Here is an 18,984-nt window from a genome sequence, read left to right as displayed (position 1 = left end):
TCACTGCATTCCACCAAAAGTTTGAAGTGGCTTTTTGAAAAAAGTTATCATATGATTGTAATAAAGTAGAGAATAAGAACCAGAAATAGAATAAATCTAAGCTTATACAGAACACTCCTACCCAAGCTGAAAACTCTTAGGGCTGTTTCTGTATTAACGTGTGAATGTATTTGCATTCCTCTCTTATCTGATTTTGTTCATTCCTTATATTTTTTTAACAATGTATGAACTAAGACTCAAGATTCAAAAACCATTTGATAAAGTAATGAAAAAAACTAATTTTGTAGATTAGTGGGTTATTCTCTTAATTTGTGAGAACATTGAGGAGGCATACATGGATTTAAAATGCATGTTTGGCATTTGGAAAAGTATTTTCCTGATACAAACTACAGAAAGGGCATGGGACTTTTATATATCAAGATGGGACATGACTCAAAAGTTGAGGAACACTGCTATGAATTTGAGATATTTGTTGATTGATATAAATAGGAATAATTACAGATTCCCGCTCATCTCCATCTTAATATTCTGTGCTGGATATTTAATTACAGGCTTAAAACCATTTTAGATATAAATCTTTCTCTTTGCTTGACTAAACAGTGTAGTGATTTTGACCCTGAGTCAGCATGGATGTCACTTGCTATACTGTAATGTATGGCCTTGAGACCTTTGGAGGCCATCAGAGAGAGCATTATACTTTTCTGGAATTTCAACTGTCTTCTCCCTGTTGCCACCTCTTTTTTCTACTGTCACTTCCTGCCATTTTCAGTGGGTTGCTTCTCTCAGAATTCTTCCAGTTTTTCTGCAAGTTCAGTGTTTTGTCTTTTCACTCTATGCTTGTAGTTTATAGCAGAATTGAAAGCTGCTGAGAAAGATAACTACGTAACGTGTAAAATGTCTTCACATTTCCCTGAAAAGAAAGGAACCAGTGCCAGTTTTCTATTCTGCTTATAACTTTCCTTGGATTCTGTCACTTACAAGATTTTTCTCTGTGTGGAGTATATTTTGTCCCTCGTTTTTCCTCCACTGTGATACTCCCTCACCAAAAAATAATTACTGACAACTGAGCAATTCCTATTCCTCTTTCCAGACTTAAGCTTAGAAGACACTTCTGGGAAGTCATCTCCAACCTGCGAGTCTAAGATAACAGTGCTTCCTGTGTGCGCTTGTAACCTCTGCCTGTGTCTCCTCTCATAGTTCTTGTCTTATGGTATTGCTCATTTCCTGATTTGTGGTTCCTGCTTGACTGTAATTCTCAGGAAGAGTGGGAACAGTCTACCTCCGTTTTATTCCCAGACACTGACTCACACATCTGTAGGTCTAACCTTTCTCCTCAGTGTCACACTTAAAAATCAGCCCGGTAGACTTCCATGTTTTTCTCCCAAAGGCATCTCAAGTCACCATGTTTAAATCTATACTAATGTTTTCTTTGTCTGACTTTATTCGGGGTGTGTGTGTGTGTGTGTGTGTGTGTGTGTGTGTACATGTGTGTATCACTATATTATTACTTCTTTATTTTTCTGACTCCGTCACTAAATTGACCTTTACTCAAAACTGGGATCATGTAGCCCTCTTTATACCACCAGTGATTGACACAAAGGCATTCAATTTATTTTTGTTGAGTTGAACCAAGCAATAGAAATTTGAACTCTCAGGACTAGAATTTAATATTGCTAGAAATAATTTCCTTCTTTTCATCAGATGGTCAATAGGCTTTACTATTTAAAAAATCATATGTAAAAAGGAATAATTGTCATATAAAGCCTATGTTATAGATTGAATAATAATATACAGAGCCATGAACATTTTTTAACATCTCCTTTTATAAAGAAACTAGAGGTCCAGTGCACAAAGTTCATGCACGGGTAGGGTCCCTAGTGGCTGCCAGCTGCTGGCCAGGGCCTCCCTTCCCCGGCTGCTGGCAACCAGGGGTTACACGCCACCCCTGGTTGGTGGTCAACGCACGTCATAGCGATCAATTGAACTCCTGGTCAGTCGAACTCCTGAGGGGACACTTTGCATATTAGGCATATAGTTATCCCCACAGCTATTTATGTATATAAATAGTGGGGATAAATAGTGGGATAAATATTTTCACAATCAGATAAAAACCCTACAGATCTGGTTTCATACTTTTGATCTTCGAGTAAAATCAGTATTCACATTGAATGTATAAACTTTGACATGGAGACATCTTTGTCCCTTACTCTTTCCTTTAGGTTATTACCGCACCGAGAGAGATAAGGGCACACAGTATGAACTCTTTTTTAAGAAAGCAGACCTTATGGAATATAGACATGTGACCCTCTTCCGCCCTTTTGGACCTCTCATGAAAGTGAAGAGTGAAATGATTGACATTACTAGATCAATTATTAACATAATTGTGCCACTTGCTGAAAGAACTGAAGCATTTGTGCAGTTTATGCAGAACTTCAGGTAACTCTCAGGGCTTAATGATTTTTGGCTTAATGTGCCTGAAAAAAAATTACACTTTACTTATTTATCTTCACTGAGTATGATTACTTAGAATTACAGGATAATTTTATAGGCTTTAGGAAACTTTACTTTTTTATATTCTTTTTTTTTTTTTAAACATGATTAGCTTATTGTGTTTTTGAGAATTTGAACTGTGAAGTAAATTGAGGATGACAACTATGAGAAACTAAATTTGATGACCCTTATAAATGTGTGTGAATTCTTTTTAGGGCAAATTGAATTTTTAAAAATAACTATAGAGGCATAATTTCCATATAATAAAATCCACATATTTTACGTATATGGGTTTCATAACTTTTGACAAATGTATACTCATGTAGCTACCTCCCTATTCAAAGTATAGAACATTACTATCTCCTCAGAAAATTCCCTTAAGGACAATTTGAATTTTAAAATTAAAATAAAATTTTAAAATACAAACATTTAACTAAAAATGGGAGAACATTATTCTATGTTGGGAAGCAGAGGCAAAGAATTTTTTACCACTTAATTTGGATATTTTAAAATCAAAGATAACCACATATTAGAATAACTATCTGGAGAGTTTTGCTTTTTTATTCTAATAATTGCCATGTTTTAAATACTGTAATATGCTAGTTTTGATGCTTTGTATACCCAGTCTTTATACTCATATTGAAATTGATGAATTTAAAAGTTAACACTCTTGTGTAGCAGAATATCTAGAAGTCATGTTTGAAATAGCTCACTTGAGACCTCTTTTTTTATTGCCTTTCTTGGAATTACCTTCAGAAGCTACATTATTCTTTACAGTAAATCTCACTCATGGCAAATATTCCTTGATGATAGGTGTAACTTCTGATATTAGCCAGTCTGAAGACAAAGTAATTCTCAAATCAGAAGATGAGTATTTATTTGTCTCTGAACTGATTGGACTTACTTCTTTGAGTAGCTTGTATTTTGCTTGTGAAGGCAATACCAAAGCAAAAGTTCCCAAACTATTTTGAAAATTGGCAATGTTGTTGGAGTGCTCCCATGGCCCTTCCAGTACTGCACTCGTTTAAGACATACACCTTACTATTCATTTGCTATGATGCCTTAATAATTCAACAGTATTGCCACTTTTATATTTGCTTACAACTTCCTGTGATTTTCTTTTAAATTAGTAATGCCTCACTCATTTTCTTGTTGAAGCTTCATGTGATTGCATTCTGAATGAGCAGAGCCTCATATATTTTCTTGAATGAACTTTATTTTTCAATTCTGTTAGGGATGTATGTATTCATCAGGACAAGAGGATTCATCTCACAGTGGTGTATTTTGGTAAAGAAGGACTATCTAAAGTCAAGTCCATCCTAGAGTCTGTCACAAGGTAGGTGAGTTATGTCCACTTAGAAGTCCTTGATAGATAACATTAGAAGAGTGAGAATGTCAGATATTTAATGAGTTAATTTGAAATAGTTGTTGTTTAAAAGTTGGCTGAGCATGTGAGTGGTGCTGATAAGTTCCTCATTTCACTTCTAGGTTCACTCATGCAACTCTAAATGCCCCATCTTCACTAACTTCCTAGCAGAAGCCTGGCATGATCAGGGAGCTCTCACTCTGCAGCCCACTCACTTTCTGTATGTTTGCCTTCATTTATTACTTCTTTATTTCCTCCTGTGAACTCTTTCTCTTTTTCTAAATCTAATCCCTTCACTTTGATATCATCTCTTGAGCTTGTCTCTTGTTACCTGTCTTTCCATTTCCCCAAGTTCCTTCTTCCCACCCTGTAAGCTCTCCCCTTATCCTTATGACACTTCCACTGGACTCTACAGTATCCTGTAGCTATTGTTAGGTTCCTGTCCTTTCCTTGCTAAACCTCACAGGACAGTAGTTCTCTAACCAAACAACTCATATAGTACCTGGCACATAGTAGGTGTTCAGAAGTTGGAATGAATGAATTAGTAATTCTTTAATACTCCATTATTAATTCCGTAGCTCCTCTCAGAGGTTAGAATGAATGAATTAGTAATTCCTTAATACTTCATTATTAATTCCGTAGCTCCTCAGCCTTTTCATCTCTAAGGCCCTACTTGCCAAATTAAGCTTTTTCTCTGTCATCTTTTTAAAAATATATATTTTATTGATTTTTTTACAGAGAGGAAGGGAGAGGGAAAGAGAGTTAGAAACATCGATGAGAGAGAAACATTGATCAGCTGCCTCCTGCACACCTACTACCGGGAATGTGCATACAATCAAGGTACATGCCCTTGACCGGAATTGAACCTGGACCTTTTAGTCTGCAGGCCGACACTCTATCCACTGAGCCAAATCGGTCAGGGCTCTGTCATCCTCTTTTATCACTTTTTTACATTTGACACCTAATGAATACTTTCTTCTTGAAACATTCCTTTGCTCTTTGTAAAATATAAATAAATATTTTGTAAATATTTTATAATGTAAGATATTAAGTTGATTTTCTTTTCTGGCCACACCAATTCTGTATCCTTTACTTCTTTGCCTTTCTGCTAGTTGTGGACTTTCCATAGAAATCCAGATTTAGTTGGCCATTCAACTAATTTTCACTGAGTCTCACCAGCTGTGTTCAAGGTACCCTGCTTAGGAGCCTAACTGGGGAGTAGAAATAGGACTGGGCATGGAAGAGGAAATTGTAGTCCCTATTTCTAAGGGCTCTCTCATAGCACTGATGTGTAAAAACAAACATTGCCTTCTCCCCCTGGTGGCGCTCTTTCCGTTCAGACTAAGACCATTCTCATGATCCCCTGAGATGTTGATGTCTGAGAGCCCACATCTGTCACTCATTCTCTGCCTCTAATTAGTTCCTCTTCTAGGTCCTTTTCTTGCTGCTGTCACCACCCACCTTCCCTCCCCCACCCCCTTCTTCTCTTCCCTCCTCACCATTTTCAGATCACCTACTAAGTGCCAAGCACTCACTGGTATTCCTTCAGCTGCATTAATCAAAACTCCCCTGTGGTAAATGATGGAAACCGGTCCTGAGCTTGCTTAAGGAAAATGAGTGTTATTGAAGACTCTTGAATAATTCGCAGAACTAAAGAGGTCATTACAACCAAATTTGGAGATGAAAACCAAATCCTCTTTGATATCTTTAGGTACTGGAACCAGAGACTTGAAAATTATCAAAATTCTCTTGTCTATTTTTCTTTGCATAGTGACTTCATTCTCCTCTTGGATATTTCCTCCTCACGTGAGGTGTGTGGCTGTTGGCGGCTCTGGGCTCACTTCTTCTCAGTTTTGCCATCAGGGAGGAAAGAGCTTTCTCCCGCATCCAGTTGAGGAAATCCCAGGGAGGAACCTTGCCCTCTCTTGAGCCAGGTGGCGGTATTGTGATTAGCCTAGCTTGAGTTTGGACTATGCTTCTAGGAAATTACTGTGGTTGGGGTGCTCTGTGATTACTTCCTCTACTTGCTGCTGGGAGTGTGAGGTGTTGATCAGCAGTTTCCCAAAAGTAGGGAAAGATGTATAATATATCTGCTAAGAAGGGGAGGGGAGCATGGCCACTCAGCACTTGGAGTCCACTCCATACACTATTTAAGCCTTTGCTTCCATCTCTCCATTTCCCCGTCTATATTATTATAAGAATGTTTTTTCTGAAAGGTTCCTTTTTGATCCGACCATACTCTAGTGCAGCAATTCTCCAGTTCATCAGAGACACCTGGAAGGCTTATTAAGACACAGATGCTCAGCTCCTCCACCAGCATCTGATCCAGGAGTCTGGATGGGACCCAAGAATTTGCATTTCTAACACGTGTGCAGGGGAAGCTGATGCTCCGCTTGCAGGGATTTCACAGTGAGAACCACTGTCCCGATGGCAAAACCCTGACTCTTCCTTGCCTTTAGGACACTGACCAAGATCTTTACTTTCTTCTCATGGAAAGTGCTCCTTAGTCTGACCCTTTTCTGATTTTCTCTCATTGTTCCCATTCTTTGCCAATTTGATTTGTCTGACCCCTGTTCTTTAAAATGTTTTATACTTTCTTCTTACCTCATCGCCTTTGAGAATAATTAATTGGAACAACCTTTACACTCGCCACTGAATTCAGGATTTTAACCAAGGCATAACTTAAATTCCAATTCTACAATAACATCATCTCTACTCCAGGTAGAAGCAAACTTTGTTTCTCAGAACTGCTGTTTATTCATTTACTCAGCAAACATTTACTGAACTCCTGCTCTATGAGGGACACTGTGTCCCTAGTAATGAGCAAAACAGAATCCCTGCTCTCATGGAGTTTACATTCCAGTAGGGAGACACTCAAATATGTCTGGTGGGACTGAGAAAAGCAAAGCTGGACAAGGGGATAGAGACAAAAGAGAAGGAGGTTGGAGCTACTTCACATAAGGTATGTGGGGTAGCTCTCTAAGAGGAATTTGAGCAAAGATCTGAAGAACTCAATAGAAGAGCATTCTTTGTGTGTATCATTCATGTGGAATGTATTATTTGTGACCAAACATTATGGCTGTTTTCCCATGTGTACATTTCTTATCTTCTCCAATAGGCCTTTAAGATTCTGAAGGGCAGTGGCCCCTCAACATTTAAAAGCCTCACACCACCATCATGTTGCCACACATGTGGGCATTTAGTGAATATATATCCCTGATGATGATTATACACATGAAGCTGATGATTTCCTTTCCCTATATGAATGTAGAACCAACATAATAATAATATCTGAAATGTAACTGTAAGTTGTAATGAAGGAAGAGAGTTATTAAACTTTAAGTGGGACTTATAATTTGTTATATGTGCTTTCCTCATAGTGAGTCTAATTTTCACAATTACACCTTGGTCTCATTGAATGAAGAATTTAATCGTGGACGAGGACTAAATGTGGGTGCCCGAGCTTGGGACAAGGGAGAGGTCTTGATGTTTTTCTGTGATGTTGATATATATTTCTCAGCCGAATTCCTTAACAGCTGCCGGTTAAATGCTGAGCCAGGTGCGTAAAATGATAGTAGATGAGCTGAGTGTAGGTCAGCATGTTGCATATTTTGAATTAAGTTAATTATGTTTTATTAAAGTTATATTTTAATATAATTTAATACTTTATATAAAGGTATAGTTTAACAATATTATGTCAAAAAGTGAAAATTTGTCCCTCTGAAGTTCATACCCCTTGTTCTCTTATGGCCAAATTCTAATGTCTACATTTGAATGCAAACAAACAAATGCAAAGAAATAAAAAGTCTTGAAATTGGCAAGGAGGAAGCAGCACCCATCAGAAAAAGAGGCAAGCCAACTGTGTGGAGATATGGGAGAGTCAAAAGCACTCCGTGTCAGGTGATGGCACCAGTACACACACAGCATTCACACATGCTTGGTCTCCAGACGGTGCATTTGGCATGATTTACTATATTTTGCTTTATGTTATAGATATTTTTAAGATGTATGAGCAAACAGTATTTTTATAAATCAAATCTATAAATGCTTTTTAAATCTTTTTAATGTAATTTAAGTCTTGAAAAGGTTTCCTGTATTTTAAGAATCTCATAGTAGGGTTTTTCAATGTAGAACTATTTATATCATACAGATTATTTCCACCTTATTAATTTGGTGGGATGTCAGGAACTCTCTTAGAGTCTACTGAGTAAGCAAGGGTTAGGTTTAAGACAGCATGAAGTTCAAAATGTGTAAGTTGAAGAGATACTTGCTCAATATGAAAGAAATGTTTTTATATCCAGAAATAGATTTGCCTCTGGGAGACTGAGCTCCTCATCCCTAAGTGGGTTTTAAGGAAAGTGAGATTAGTATCTGCTAGGATTCTTGTAATAAGAAGGCTACTGCCTTACATACAGGGTCCTTGACAACTACTGAGCACTTTGTATTATCTCATCTGATTGAGGCCAATTTGAGCAAGGGGATCCCTGTTAAGAAGAGATTGGATAGTTAGCTTTTAAGGTTCCTTCAGTGCTCTCAAGCTGAATGATAAGGACAAGAGTTTCTGCAGGGGCTATTACATCAGGTATTTTTTATTCTTACCTTTCCAACTTTTCCAAATCTTGTTCAAATATATCTGTAGTTCTGTGTTTTCATTATTTTCTATACAGTATCCATTCTCTGTACAGTATTCTTTGGATTTACTAACTGTTTCTATGATTAATTTTGAAGGGTGAATTCAACGTAAGTTTCTTGGTGACTGCCAAAGTTAACCTGTATATTCCTGCTAATTAGATGAAATAATGAGTAATAAATGGCTCACCTAATGAATAGCTGAGAGAATACCTTTGTGTATCTGTCCAAAGTCAAGGGAATAAATGTGTGGAGCACCCTTTAGTGTGTTTTATTTCCTCTGTTGTTTTTCAAGGTTATAGTTCCATAGCCTTGGGACTACTGATATGTTATAAAATCATCATCATGTTTATCAAATCAGTAGGATGTTCAGTAGCCTGAATATTAATAAAATACAATATTGATATAATAAAATTGCCATATGGGATCAAAGAAAAACTTAACAAAATATTAGTAGATATTATATTAATATAGATCAGTCCTTCATTTTATGACTTCTTTGTGTGATATAAATGTACATTTTAATTTATAGGTAAGAAGGTGTTTTACCCTGTGGTGTTCAGTCTTTACAACCCTGCCATTGTTTATGCCAATCAGAATGCGCCCCCTCCTGTGGAGCAACAGCTGGTAAGACTATTGCTGTATTATGAAAGGCCCCAAAGATCCTTTCTAGGTTCCTTTATATTTGTTCCACAAGTAGTTAACAAAATTTCAATAAAAAGCTGTAGTTATGCCCTAATTGGTTTGGCTCAGTGGATAGGGTCCCAGGTTCGATTCCGGTCAAGGGCATGTACCTTGGTTGTGGGCACATCCCCAGTAGTGGGTGTGCAAGAGGCAGCTGATCGATGATTCTCTCTCATCGTTGTTCCTAACTCTCTATCCCTCTCTCTTCCTCTCTGTAAAAAAGCAATAAAATATATTTTTTTAAAAAGAAGAAGAAAGCATATTTGTATTGGAGAATTAGAGAATTACATTAATAGTGTAAAGTTTGAGACATTTCTGTAAAATGGCAGTTGATATAGGATTCGTGGAGGAGAGAACAATCTAGGACATGTTCAGGAGGACATGCTGGAATATGTATGCTTGCTGCTTTCTCCAGGGGGGTGCTAATCGGCAGTCATCTCAGAGATTGGCCTGCAGAATGAGGCAGTGTGTATAGTCCTTGGAGCCAGAAAGTTGGGGCAGGATACTGAGAATATCGAGTTGTAGGGAGGATAGGGAGCCTCAGAATGCGAAGATGAGCTACTGTTGATACGTTGTACTTTAGTCCATGTTCAACCCCCTTCCACTGTTATTGGAGAAAGGCCCCTGTAATCATAGCTAACAGCCATGGGTTTTGAACAATGATTTTTGTAACAAAAGTGAGTAGCACTTAACTAAGATCAGCCAGACACTTGGGGAAAACCAGTAACATGAAAGAGGCAGGGACTTTGACACCTCTTATTCACTGCTGTGTCCCAGCTCCCAGAACTATGTCCACAGATTAAACACAGTGCATGTGCAGTGGAGTATGAGTAAAATAAAAGAGGTTTATCAGGCTTCAACTTTTATTTGATTCTGGGGCCTCAGTATCATCAAAGCCCTGAGTTTCTTTCTTTGCTTGGGCTTCAGAAGTGATAGCTTTATTTCAAAGCTGGTTTCCCTCATGCTGTAAAAGGACTGTAGCAGTTCCAAATGTTGCTATACCCTACACCTGGGATTGGCAAACTTACTCTGTATAAAGCCACATAGAAAATACTTGGGGGTTTACAGGCTATACAGTCTCTGTTGCAATTATTCAACTCTACCATTGTACCATGAAAGCACATAGGAAATTTGTAAACAAATGAGTATGACTGTATTCCAGTAAAAGTATTTACAAAACCCGGTGGCAGGCCAGACTCAGCCTGGAGGCTGAAATTTGCTGACTTCCCTACACCATCCAAAAAAGTGCAAGTGTCTTTTCTAGTAGCTTTCTCAAAAGGACAAGGAGGCTTCGTTTCTAAAGTTCTCAACACTCCCCTTTTTTCTAATGTCCAGTTATGAACCAATTCCTACAGCAAGTGGGGTGAGACTGTCATATTGGTATAGAGTCCTCATTGCCCCGTCTGAAGGTAGAGGTGGAAGTAGTTTAGTTGAAACTTACGGTTGCATGGGACCCAAACTCTATATAATCAGGAAGGGAATAGGGGAATGGATGCTGGGTAGGCACCAAATCAGGCCCACTCTGTAGAACTGATCACAGTGGATTACAGTGTGTGCATCTGTTGTGCTCCTGGATTGAATGAGGCCCTTGAGGTCAGGCACCACAGTTTGATTATTAGTAACCTCGGCTTGCATCTTGTACAGGGCTTGAATTCAAATGTTGAAAACGGCCAGATCCTTGCTTATGGGGAATACTTATACGAGGTGTGGGGAGAGTAGGTTTATAGTTGTGAGTGTGCAAAACACAGAGTTTATTGTATTATTAGTCATTATATTATTTTCCATATAAACAACTGTAAACCTATTTTTCCCCCACTCTATATTTTTTGGTTTTATAAGGATTTAATAATATAAATACATGTTTTCATTATCAGTCATATAAATGACTAGAAAATTATTTGGAAAGCATTAATTTCTAATTGTTGATTAAAACTTTTCCTAGTCCTTAAGGGACTAATTTTATTTATCTTTCTCTACATAAGGTTCACAAAAAGGATTCTGGCTTTTGGCGAGATTTTGGCTTTGGAATGACTTGTCAGTTCCGATCAGATTTCCTGACCATTGGTAAGTATACCTGACATTTAAGGATAGGACTTTATGAATTTATAGTACTACCTTAGGCAATTTCTAAAAAGTTTCAGATTTGAGTATTTTTCTATTAAATTATAAATGTCTAAGAATAGCTGAAAAGAGGAGTCTGGATATAGGAAAGGCAACATGAGTTTATAATTATTATCTTTAAATAGCAAAAATGAGGTTATAAAGATAAAATAAAAGTGTAATATATTATTGTTTCTTTAAAACACTAGTTTTGATATCTGTGACTTGTTACGATGTTTGCAGTTGATTTGAGTTCTCTAACAAAAGATCTGTTGTAATCATGGATTGTTGCAGCAGAAAGTAATGTTGAGTTATCTAGTCCAAGGGCTTTTGTATTTTTTATTGAGAAATGAAACCCCCTTTAATTGTCTATTGAACTGTTATGCAAAATCCTAGTATCTAAAACAAATGAAAAAACAGCTGCTCTCTCTGACCCTGGTTGAAGTTGGAATGGGGACTAGGATTTACTAGCTTAGTTCTCTAAGCCAGAAATGACCATGAAGAATTTGATTGAAGCTCTCTGCCCCACCCCGACTCCATTCTTAATCAGCAGAAAACAGTGTCAGCGATAGTTTCAGAAAGCTGGGTAAGACTTCCAGTTATTATAGCAAAATAAGTGAACACTTTTTGCCTGCTCCCACAATTACATCAAAACTACAACTAAATTACAGAACAATCACCCTTGAGAACCACCTGAAGACTAGGTAAACGGAACTCCTATATAGATATAAGGAAATAAAGAGAAGCCATGTCGGGACTGTTACCTGGACAGTGTTGTATGACAGGCTAGTTCACATTGTCATGTGAATTAGGAGGGACATTTTGTCCATAGAGGTCTCCCCTGATCCTAGCCCCACACCAGACTCTGCAGCCCAGACCACCAGTGCTAGGGGCAGCAGCTTAAGAAACACCAACGACAAACAGGAAGGAACTGAATTATCAGGCTTTGGGGTGAGCATTGAAGGGGCAGGTCTGTCCAAGACAAGTGCTGGCAGGCACCATTTTCCTTTGTTGAGCCTTTCCCCCACCCAGCCTGCAGATGACAAATCTGAGACTTCCGTGAAACTAGATAACACAATTCTCACCACACTGCTGATGCCCTGAGACCTGCCCCACCCAACATGTGCACAACATCTTTCAGGAACTGTTCCTCACAAGCAATGGGCTGCAACCCATGCTGTGAATTCCCTTAAATCTCTGAAAAGTCCTCATATCCCAAACAAGCATCAGTTGGCTGGAGCATGCCCTGTACTTCTTGATAAGTGACCTCAGCCTGGCACTAAAAGCAGCCTGCCTTGATTCACGGCATAACCACAACAGGTACCTCCAAGTGCAGAACAGGCAGCTACCAAGGACTGATCACTTTGTACCTCCTACCAACTGGCCTCAGGTAGGTTGACCTGGGCCTGCACTGGAGCCCTCCCAAGAGGTCCCAGGACCAACAGAGCCAAATGCCCTCTTTCTTGTGTGGAGACCACACTAGAGCACCAACCAATTAGCTCCAAAAAGACACACCAAAGGGTGGGCTCCAAAGAAATCAGTCACACTACAGCAAATCCCATTTTGAGGGGTCAACTGACACTCAACAGCCTATCTGTAATCACAGCCAATCCTCACAGCCAGTTAGCTAGAGAGTCAGTTCTACCTACTGAAATGCCAACAGCAATCAAGACTTAACTACAATGCATGAGAACACACAACCCACACAAAGGACAGCCCCGGAGCACCTGGCTCAGGTGACTAGGAAGACAGTGCCACTGGGCCCCACAAGAAACCTACTACACTTAAGGCCAACCTGCCAAGACTTGGAGATGTAGCAGATCTACCTAAAATGTAGTCTACCAGATATAGAGGTGAAAACACTATAAGGATGCTCAAGAACTTAGGGGAAGAATAGATAAACAAGTAAGACCTTACACAAAGGGACAGAAATCATAAAAAAAGAACAAGTCCGAGGCCTAAGTGGAAGTTACACTTACCTCTTCCCAATACCAAACTGGAATTACAATAAAAATATGGAACAGTCAACCTGAATAACCAACTGAAGACTGGCTGAACAGAATGCTAATGCTCACAGGTTTACAGAAGCCACGTAGAGACTGGCAGGTGGGGCAGAGGCACAAAAAGGGCTGGCAGCCACTTCCACTGGTGGTGGCTGAGATTCCTGAGGGGTAGCTCAGCTGCAAAGGTTCTCTCTTAGGAGTTTGTTTCAACCCCACACTGGTTCCCCAGACCACCACATGTTATGTGGAAGAAGCACCCACATAACCTCTGGCTGTGAGAATCAGCAGGGATTCTGACCACTGGTGCAAGACGGAAGTCTGCTAGAGACCCAGGCACCCTCTTAAAAGGTCATCACACAAGATCTCATTCTCTGCCACTAACCCTGGGCTCTGGCAGAAGGAAGGCAGAGCTGATGAGAATTCTGTGAGGATAGACTGGGTTTTGTGGCTCCAGAGAGAGAGCTGCAGGGACAGCTGCCAGGGTCCCTGTGCTTAGTTCCTTTCACACACTGCAGATGCCATCTTTCTTATGTGGAGTTCACCTTTCTATATGACATCAGCCTGGGAGAATGCAATAGTCCCACCAGCTCATACCCTGCAGAGGAATTGGCTGCTGGTCCTAGGTGTATATGTCTGGGCAGACTCAGAGCATGTCAGTGACTGAGTTGTGTGGGCAAAGGCCATTTTCCCACCATCCTGATGGCGTGACTAGCACCTCCCACTAAGGGGAGATCCACCAGCCCCACCCTTTGGATTTTTGGTGGTCCTGCACTGCCGATCTTCAACTCTGGGAGGTCCAGGCAGAATCTTGCACATGCTGAGTTGTGTGACTCTAGACCAGGGCCATTTCTCCCTCACACATCTGACCATTGCAGAGCCCTCCCTTCACACAGCCAAATCTTGGTCTCTTTGGGCATCATAAACTCTGCTGGCCTCATCCTCTGACTCCCTGACACCCCACCCTATCACAAAGCTCTGCCGGCACTGACTAGTTGTAGTACTCTTGTTGTACTCTGGGACTTTTGCTGAGTGGCCACAGACTCAGCACTGACATGAAGGTTGAACCTGTATTGAGCTGGTGGACACACTCGCCCCGCCTGGTGACTCACTGAAAACCTAGCCCACACAAGCAAGTACCACCAGAGGCTCCTCCGGAAACTCGCCTAACGGGCAACCAACAGGGGAGCAGGCAGAGGCAGATGCATTGGCCTTGTACTGACCTGCCCTCAGGCTTCATGCTGGTGGAAGCTATCCTTGGGGTGCAGTTTGGTTCTCATGCGGAGGCAGCCACAAAGCAGATCACTTTGTAACTTCAAACAGGTTGCCCAGGGCCAGTCACAATCAGCCTCTGCTACTGATCTGCACCGGACTCCCTCCCAGGAGTCCCCAGAACCAACACACCCAGTTGAGAGCTTCACACAATATCAGAGCAGGACCAGCTAGCTTCAGAAGTGGCACATCCAAAGGGAGATCTCAACAGGCTCCAGAACTTACTGAATCAAATGCTGCTGTGTGTGTGGTCAGCACCACACAGGAACAAATACAAAGAGGCAGCAAGATGAGGAGACAGATGGCCTGCCCCAAATGAAAGAACCATAAAAAGAACTGGTCAGAAAGTAGAATACAATATCTGAAATGAAGGATACACTAGAGCCCTAGCTGGTTTGGCCCAGTGGATAGAGCATTGGCCTGTGAACTAAAAGATCCTGGGTTTGATTCCAGTCAGGGACACATGCCCAGGTTGTGGGCTCAATCCCCAGTGGGGAGCTTGCAGGAGGCAGCCATTCAATGATTCTCTCTCATTGTTGATGTTTCTTTCTCTCCCTCTCCCTTCCTCTCTGAAATCAATAAAAAATAAATTAAAAAGTATTTTTTTTAAAAAAAGAATACACTAGAAGGAATAAACAATAGGTTAAATGAAGCAGAGGATTGAATTAATGATATGGAAGACAAGGTAACAGAAAACACCCAATCATAGTAGCAAAAAGAAAAAAAAATTAAATTAGGATAGTTTAAGGGACCTTTGGAACAACCTGAAGTGTAACATCATAGAGGTACCAGGAGAGGAGCCAGAGGCATTGAGAATCTATTTGAAGAAATACTCTTCGTGCTTCTTAAAAAAGTTTTTTGTTTAGTTCAGACTAGTCTCACTTTAACTGCCATTTCCTGTGCCCCCTCTAGTTAGCCCTCTGCCCCATTACTCCATCAGAATGGTCTGTGTGAGGGTATAAGTGATATTTATGGTTCATTTTATGTTCTTAACTGAGCAGCTGCATATACTTCACCATTTCTTCCTCAAGACACTCTTCACTCACCACTGTGATATTTTCTCCCTCCTCTGGGGCCATTTCTTAGTCTCTTATCTTTCTCTGCCTATTTAACCTCTAGATGTTGGCAATTCTATTTAGACCTGGGCTCTGCTTTCCTTGTAAACCAATCAGTCATTTCATCCATTCCTTGTGGCTTTAAATCATTTGTGTACTTCTATCTCCAGCTTAGCCATTTCTTCTATTTTCACCTCTGGTAAGTGTTATGTAACCCAGAAAATTTTGCATTTCAAAGGATAGAAAGAAAATGTGATAAAATACTAAAGGTGGTGAGGTTATGAGTGATATATATTTCCTTCTTCTTTACTTGACTTTCTAAAGATTTTCTATAGATCTTTGAAGTTTACAAAGCAATCTCAAATATGTATTTAATTTGATTTCGACACTCTTAAAAACAGTCCTTGAGCACCTAGATGTCACCTGGTAACGGGACTTCTTTAGTTGAACTGTTCTGCTGCCAGGCAGTTACTGAGAGTGTTAATTTTGATCCTACAGGTGGATTTGACATGGAAGTTAAAGGTTGGGGTGGAGAAGATGTTCATCTTTATCGAAAGTACTTACATGGTGACCTGATGGTGGTTCGGACCCCGGTCCCGGGGCTCTTCCACCTGTGGCATGAGAAACACTGTGCCGACGAGCTCACCCCCGAGCAGTACCGCATGTGCATCCAGTCCAAAGCCATGAACGAAGCCTCTCACTCGCACATGGGCATGCTGGTCTTCCGGGAAGAGATAGAGACACATCTTCGCAAGCAGGCATACAGGACAAACAGCGAAGCTGCTGGTTAACGTAACCACTGACACGTTAGTCCGAACCACAAACCAGCACTATTTATTGAGCCTTAATTCCAGTGCCAGACGCAGTGCCTCTTTCAAAGAATACATGCTTATCTTCTGTGCTCTTTCTGACATTACCTTAGCAGTATAACTTCATATGAGAAGGAAAAGCAACTGTTTGAATGCAAAGCCTGTTTTGTGAGATTATTGCACTATGGAATCATTGATAAATCAAAATTTGCTGTTTGGTCCCAAAGTAGTTTTGAGTTAGTTTGTACCCTGCATCCATGCGCTGAGGTTTCTGGTTGCATCTGGGCTAAGTGATGGAATGTGTTTTGAAATGGTCAGTAAGGAGATCCCGTTCCCGCAGAGGTGGAGTTAAGGATAGAGTGTCTGGACAAGGGTCCTTCCTTGACCACTGAGTCAACTTGCTTGGTTTATATTTTTATTTTTTTATTGAAGAAAAGAAAGAGGAGAGAGAGAAAGAGACAGAGAGAGAGAGAGAGAGAGAGAGAGAGAGAGAGAGAGAGGGAAACATCAATCAGTTGTCTCCCATATGCACCCTGACTGGGGATTGAACCTGCAACCTAGGTATGTGCCCCAACCAGGAATCAAACCCGCAACCTTTGGTTGGTTGGTATAGGGGACATTGTTCCAACCAACTGGGCCACCCAGCCAGGGCTGTGGTTTTTAAAAGGAGATCTTTGGTCAGTTTGCTTGAAGAATCCTTTTTCAGTGAAGCAGAGGTCAGTTATATGACACAGCTGAAATCCCCAATCAGGAGGAGACAGAAGTAAAAACTCCTTAACTTCATTTTGCTTAGTCCCCTCAATGTTTTTAAACAAATGGTTATTAGTGGGAAATACTTAGATGAGAACCCATGACTTGATTAAAACATGAAGTGTTATAACTTTGTCATCATTTTTGGGATTAGAAATCAAGTTGCTGTACACTATTTTGAACAAACTGAAATCCACATGGAAACGTCTTGACAGACACTTACTGTGTTGGAGTGCAGGACACTAGTGTGTCTGGGAGCATCATGTACATGAGCCTGGGCACTATCAGGGTGGGTGGTTCAGAATAGATGAGCATAGCATGGTGCTGTGTGTTTTTGTCTGGTCTCATTTAGCATGGGTTTATATGTATTTACTGTCCTTTTGTCCTAACAAGGTAATATATGCTGCATATGCATTTGCATTATTATAATACTTTGAGAGTTTCATGAAGAGAGAAAAAAAACAATGAGGTATGCCATAAGATCACACTGATTTGAGAAAAGGGGAAGCAGTATAAAATCTGAATTATAGAATTTTTTAAGAGATATGTATTACTTGCAGATAGAATGATGTTTTGAGGTATAAATTATATTAATGAGACAGATGAATAAGAAATTATATTCAGATAGGACTATACTATGTTATTTATCACACATGGATCTTTTACCATAGGGTCAATTGCTAGATCCAGAAATTGGAGATATGGTGAAAGGCGTGCATAGATTTTTGAATCTTTGGTTTTTAAAAAGGGACCTGTGCTGTATTCTTTCCATTTGTATATAAACCTCTGAAAATCACAGAAGAAAAATCATTTCTCTTTTGGCTCAGTAAATCATACCATCTGAAATATTATAAATTCTAAATTTCTTGGTGCTACAAGAATTCAATTTTACAATAACTCTTACTAATTATTCATATGTTTTAAGTTGGGATAGCACTTAGGCTCGTTTTATTTTTGAAGATATATAAAATGTCCTGTGCAAAATTATACAGGCTGTTGTCTCCTTTTTATACAAGTATTTATTATGAAGACCAGTGAAAAGTGAGGGAAACTAATTATTTGCAAAGGTAAGTTTCAACTTGTTTCTTGATATAAGCAAATTATTTTATCTTGTTTTTTTTATAACTAGCCTTTAATTTAAAGATGGAAGCTAAACAATGAAAACAGTACTATGTTTTTGACATTAAACGGTACCAATAAAGTATTTTTTATCAAAAATTAAATGAAAATGTGATAAATTTTTTTTGTTGTGAAATATCGTAAGTTTAGAAATGTGTAAAGCATGTAATTATGAACTTAAAGGGTATAGAACATTACCAGTGAAAGGTCTTCTGTGTGCCCTTCTCGTCACTTCCTGATTTTTGTGGTAATTTTTCTTCTCTTTTTTTTTTTTTGTTAATCTTCAACAAAGGGTATTTTTTAAATTGATTTTTAAAGAGTGGAAGGGAAGGGAGAGACAAGATAAGCATCGATGTGAGAGAGACACATAAGTTGGTTGCCTCCCACACACACTCCAACCTGGGCCAGTGGGCCAGGTATTGAACCTACAACCCAGGTGTGTGCCCTTGATAAGGAATTGAACACGTGACCCCTTGGGTGTGTGAGCTGATACTCTAACCACCGGCCAGGGCCACTTGTTTTTCTTCTTAGTTTTCCCAACTGTGTATGTATCTCTACCCAATGAGCTGCTTAGTTTTGCCTGTTTAGCTTCGCAAATCCTCACCTGAGGACATGTGTGCTGATTTTAGAGAGTGATGGAGAGAGAGGAAAACAGCAGTGTGAGAGAGAAACATCAATGTGAGGAAGAAACATTAACAGGTTGTCTCCAT

The 18,984-nt window shown here is 39.7% G+C and overlaps 1 protein-coding gene across 3 annotated transcripts in view; it reads left to right on the top strand.

The window, feature by feature from the left end:
• Positions 1–16,896, top strand: part of CSGALNACT2 (chondroitin sulfate N-acetylgalactosaminyltransferase 2) — a 33,140-nt gene extending 16,244 nt beyond the window's left edge. For 2 of the 3 annotated variants that reach the window (XM_084904773.1, XM_084904774.1), the window contains exons 3-8: positions 2,220–2,436; positions 3,725–3,826; positions 7,237–7,415; positions 9,018–9,112; positions 11,152–11,233; positions 16,095–16,896. In XM_084904773.1, the coding sequence (XP_084760899.1) occupies positions 2,220–2,436; positions 3,725–3,826; positions 7,237–7,415; positions 9,018–9,112; positions 11,152–11,233; positions 16,095–16,387 (968 nt within the window). In that variant the 3' untranslated portion in view covers positions 16,388–16,896. The remainder of the gene's footprint in view (positions 1–2,219; positions 2,437–3,724; positions 3,827–7,236; positions 7,416–9,017; positions 9,113–11,151; positions 11,234–16,094) is intronic. The other variant, XR_014796840.1, reaches the window with a different exon arrangement.
• The last annotated feature ends 2,088 nt before the right edge of the window (positions 16,897–18,984 follow it).

Source organism: Pipistrellus hanaki, assembly GCF_964339955.1.
Source record: "Pipistrellus hanaki genome assembly, chromosome: 14".
Lineage (NCBI taxonomy): Eukaryota > Metazoa > Chordata > Mammalia > Chiroptera > Vespertilionidae > Pipistrellus > Pipistrellus hanaki.
Note: the sequence above shows the minus strand (reverse complement) of the source record. Positions and strands in the feature narration are given on the sequence as shown.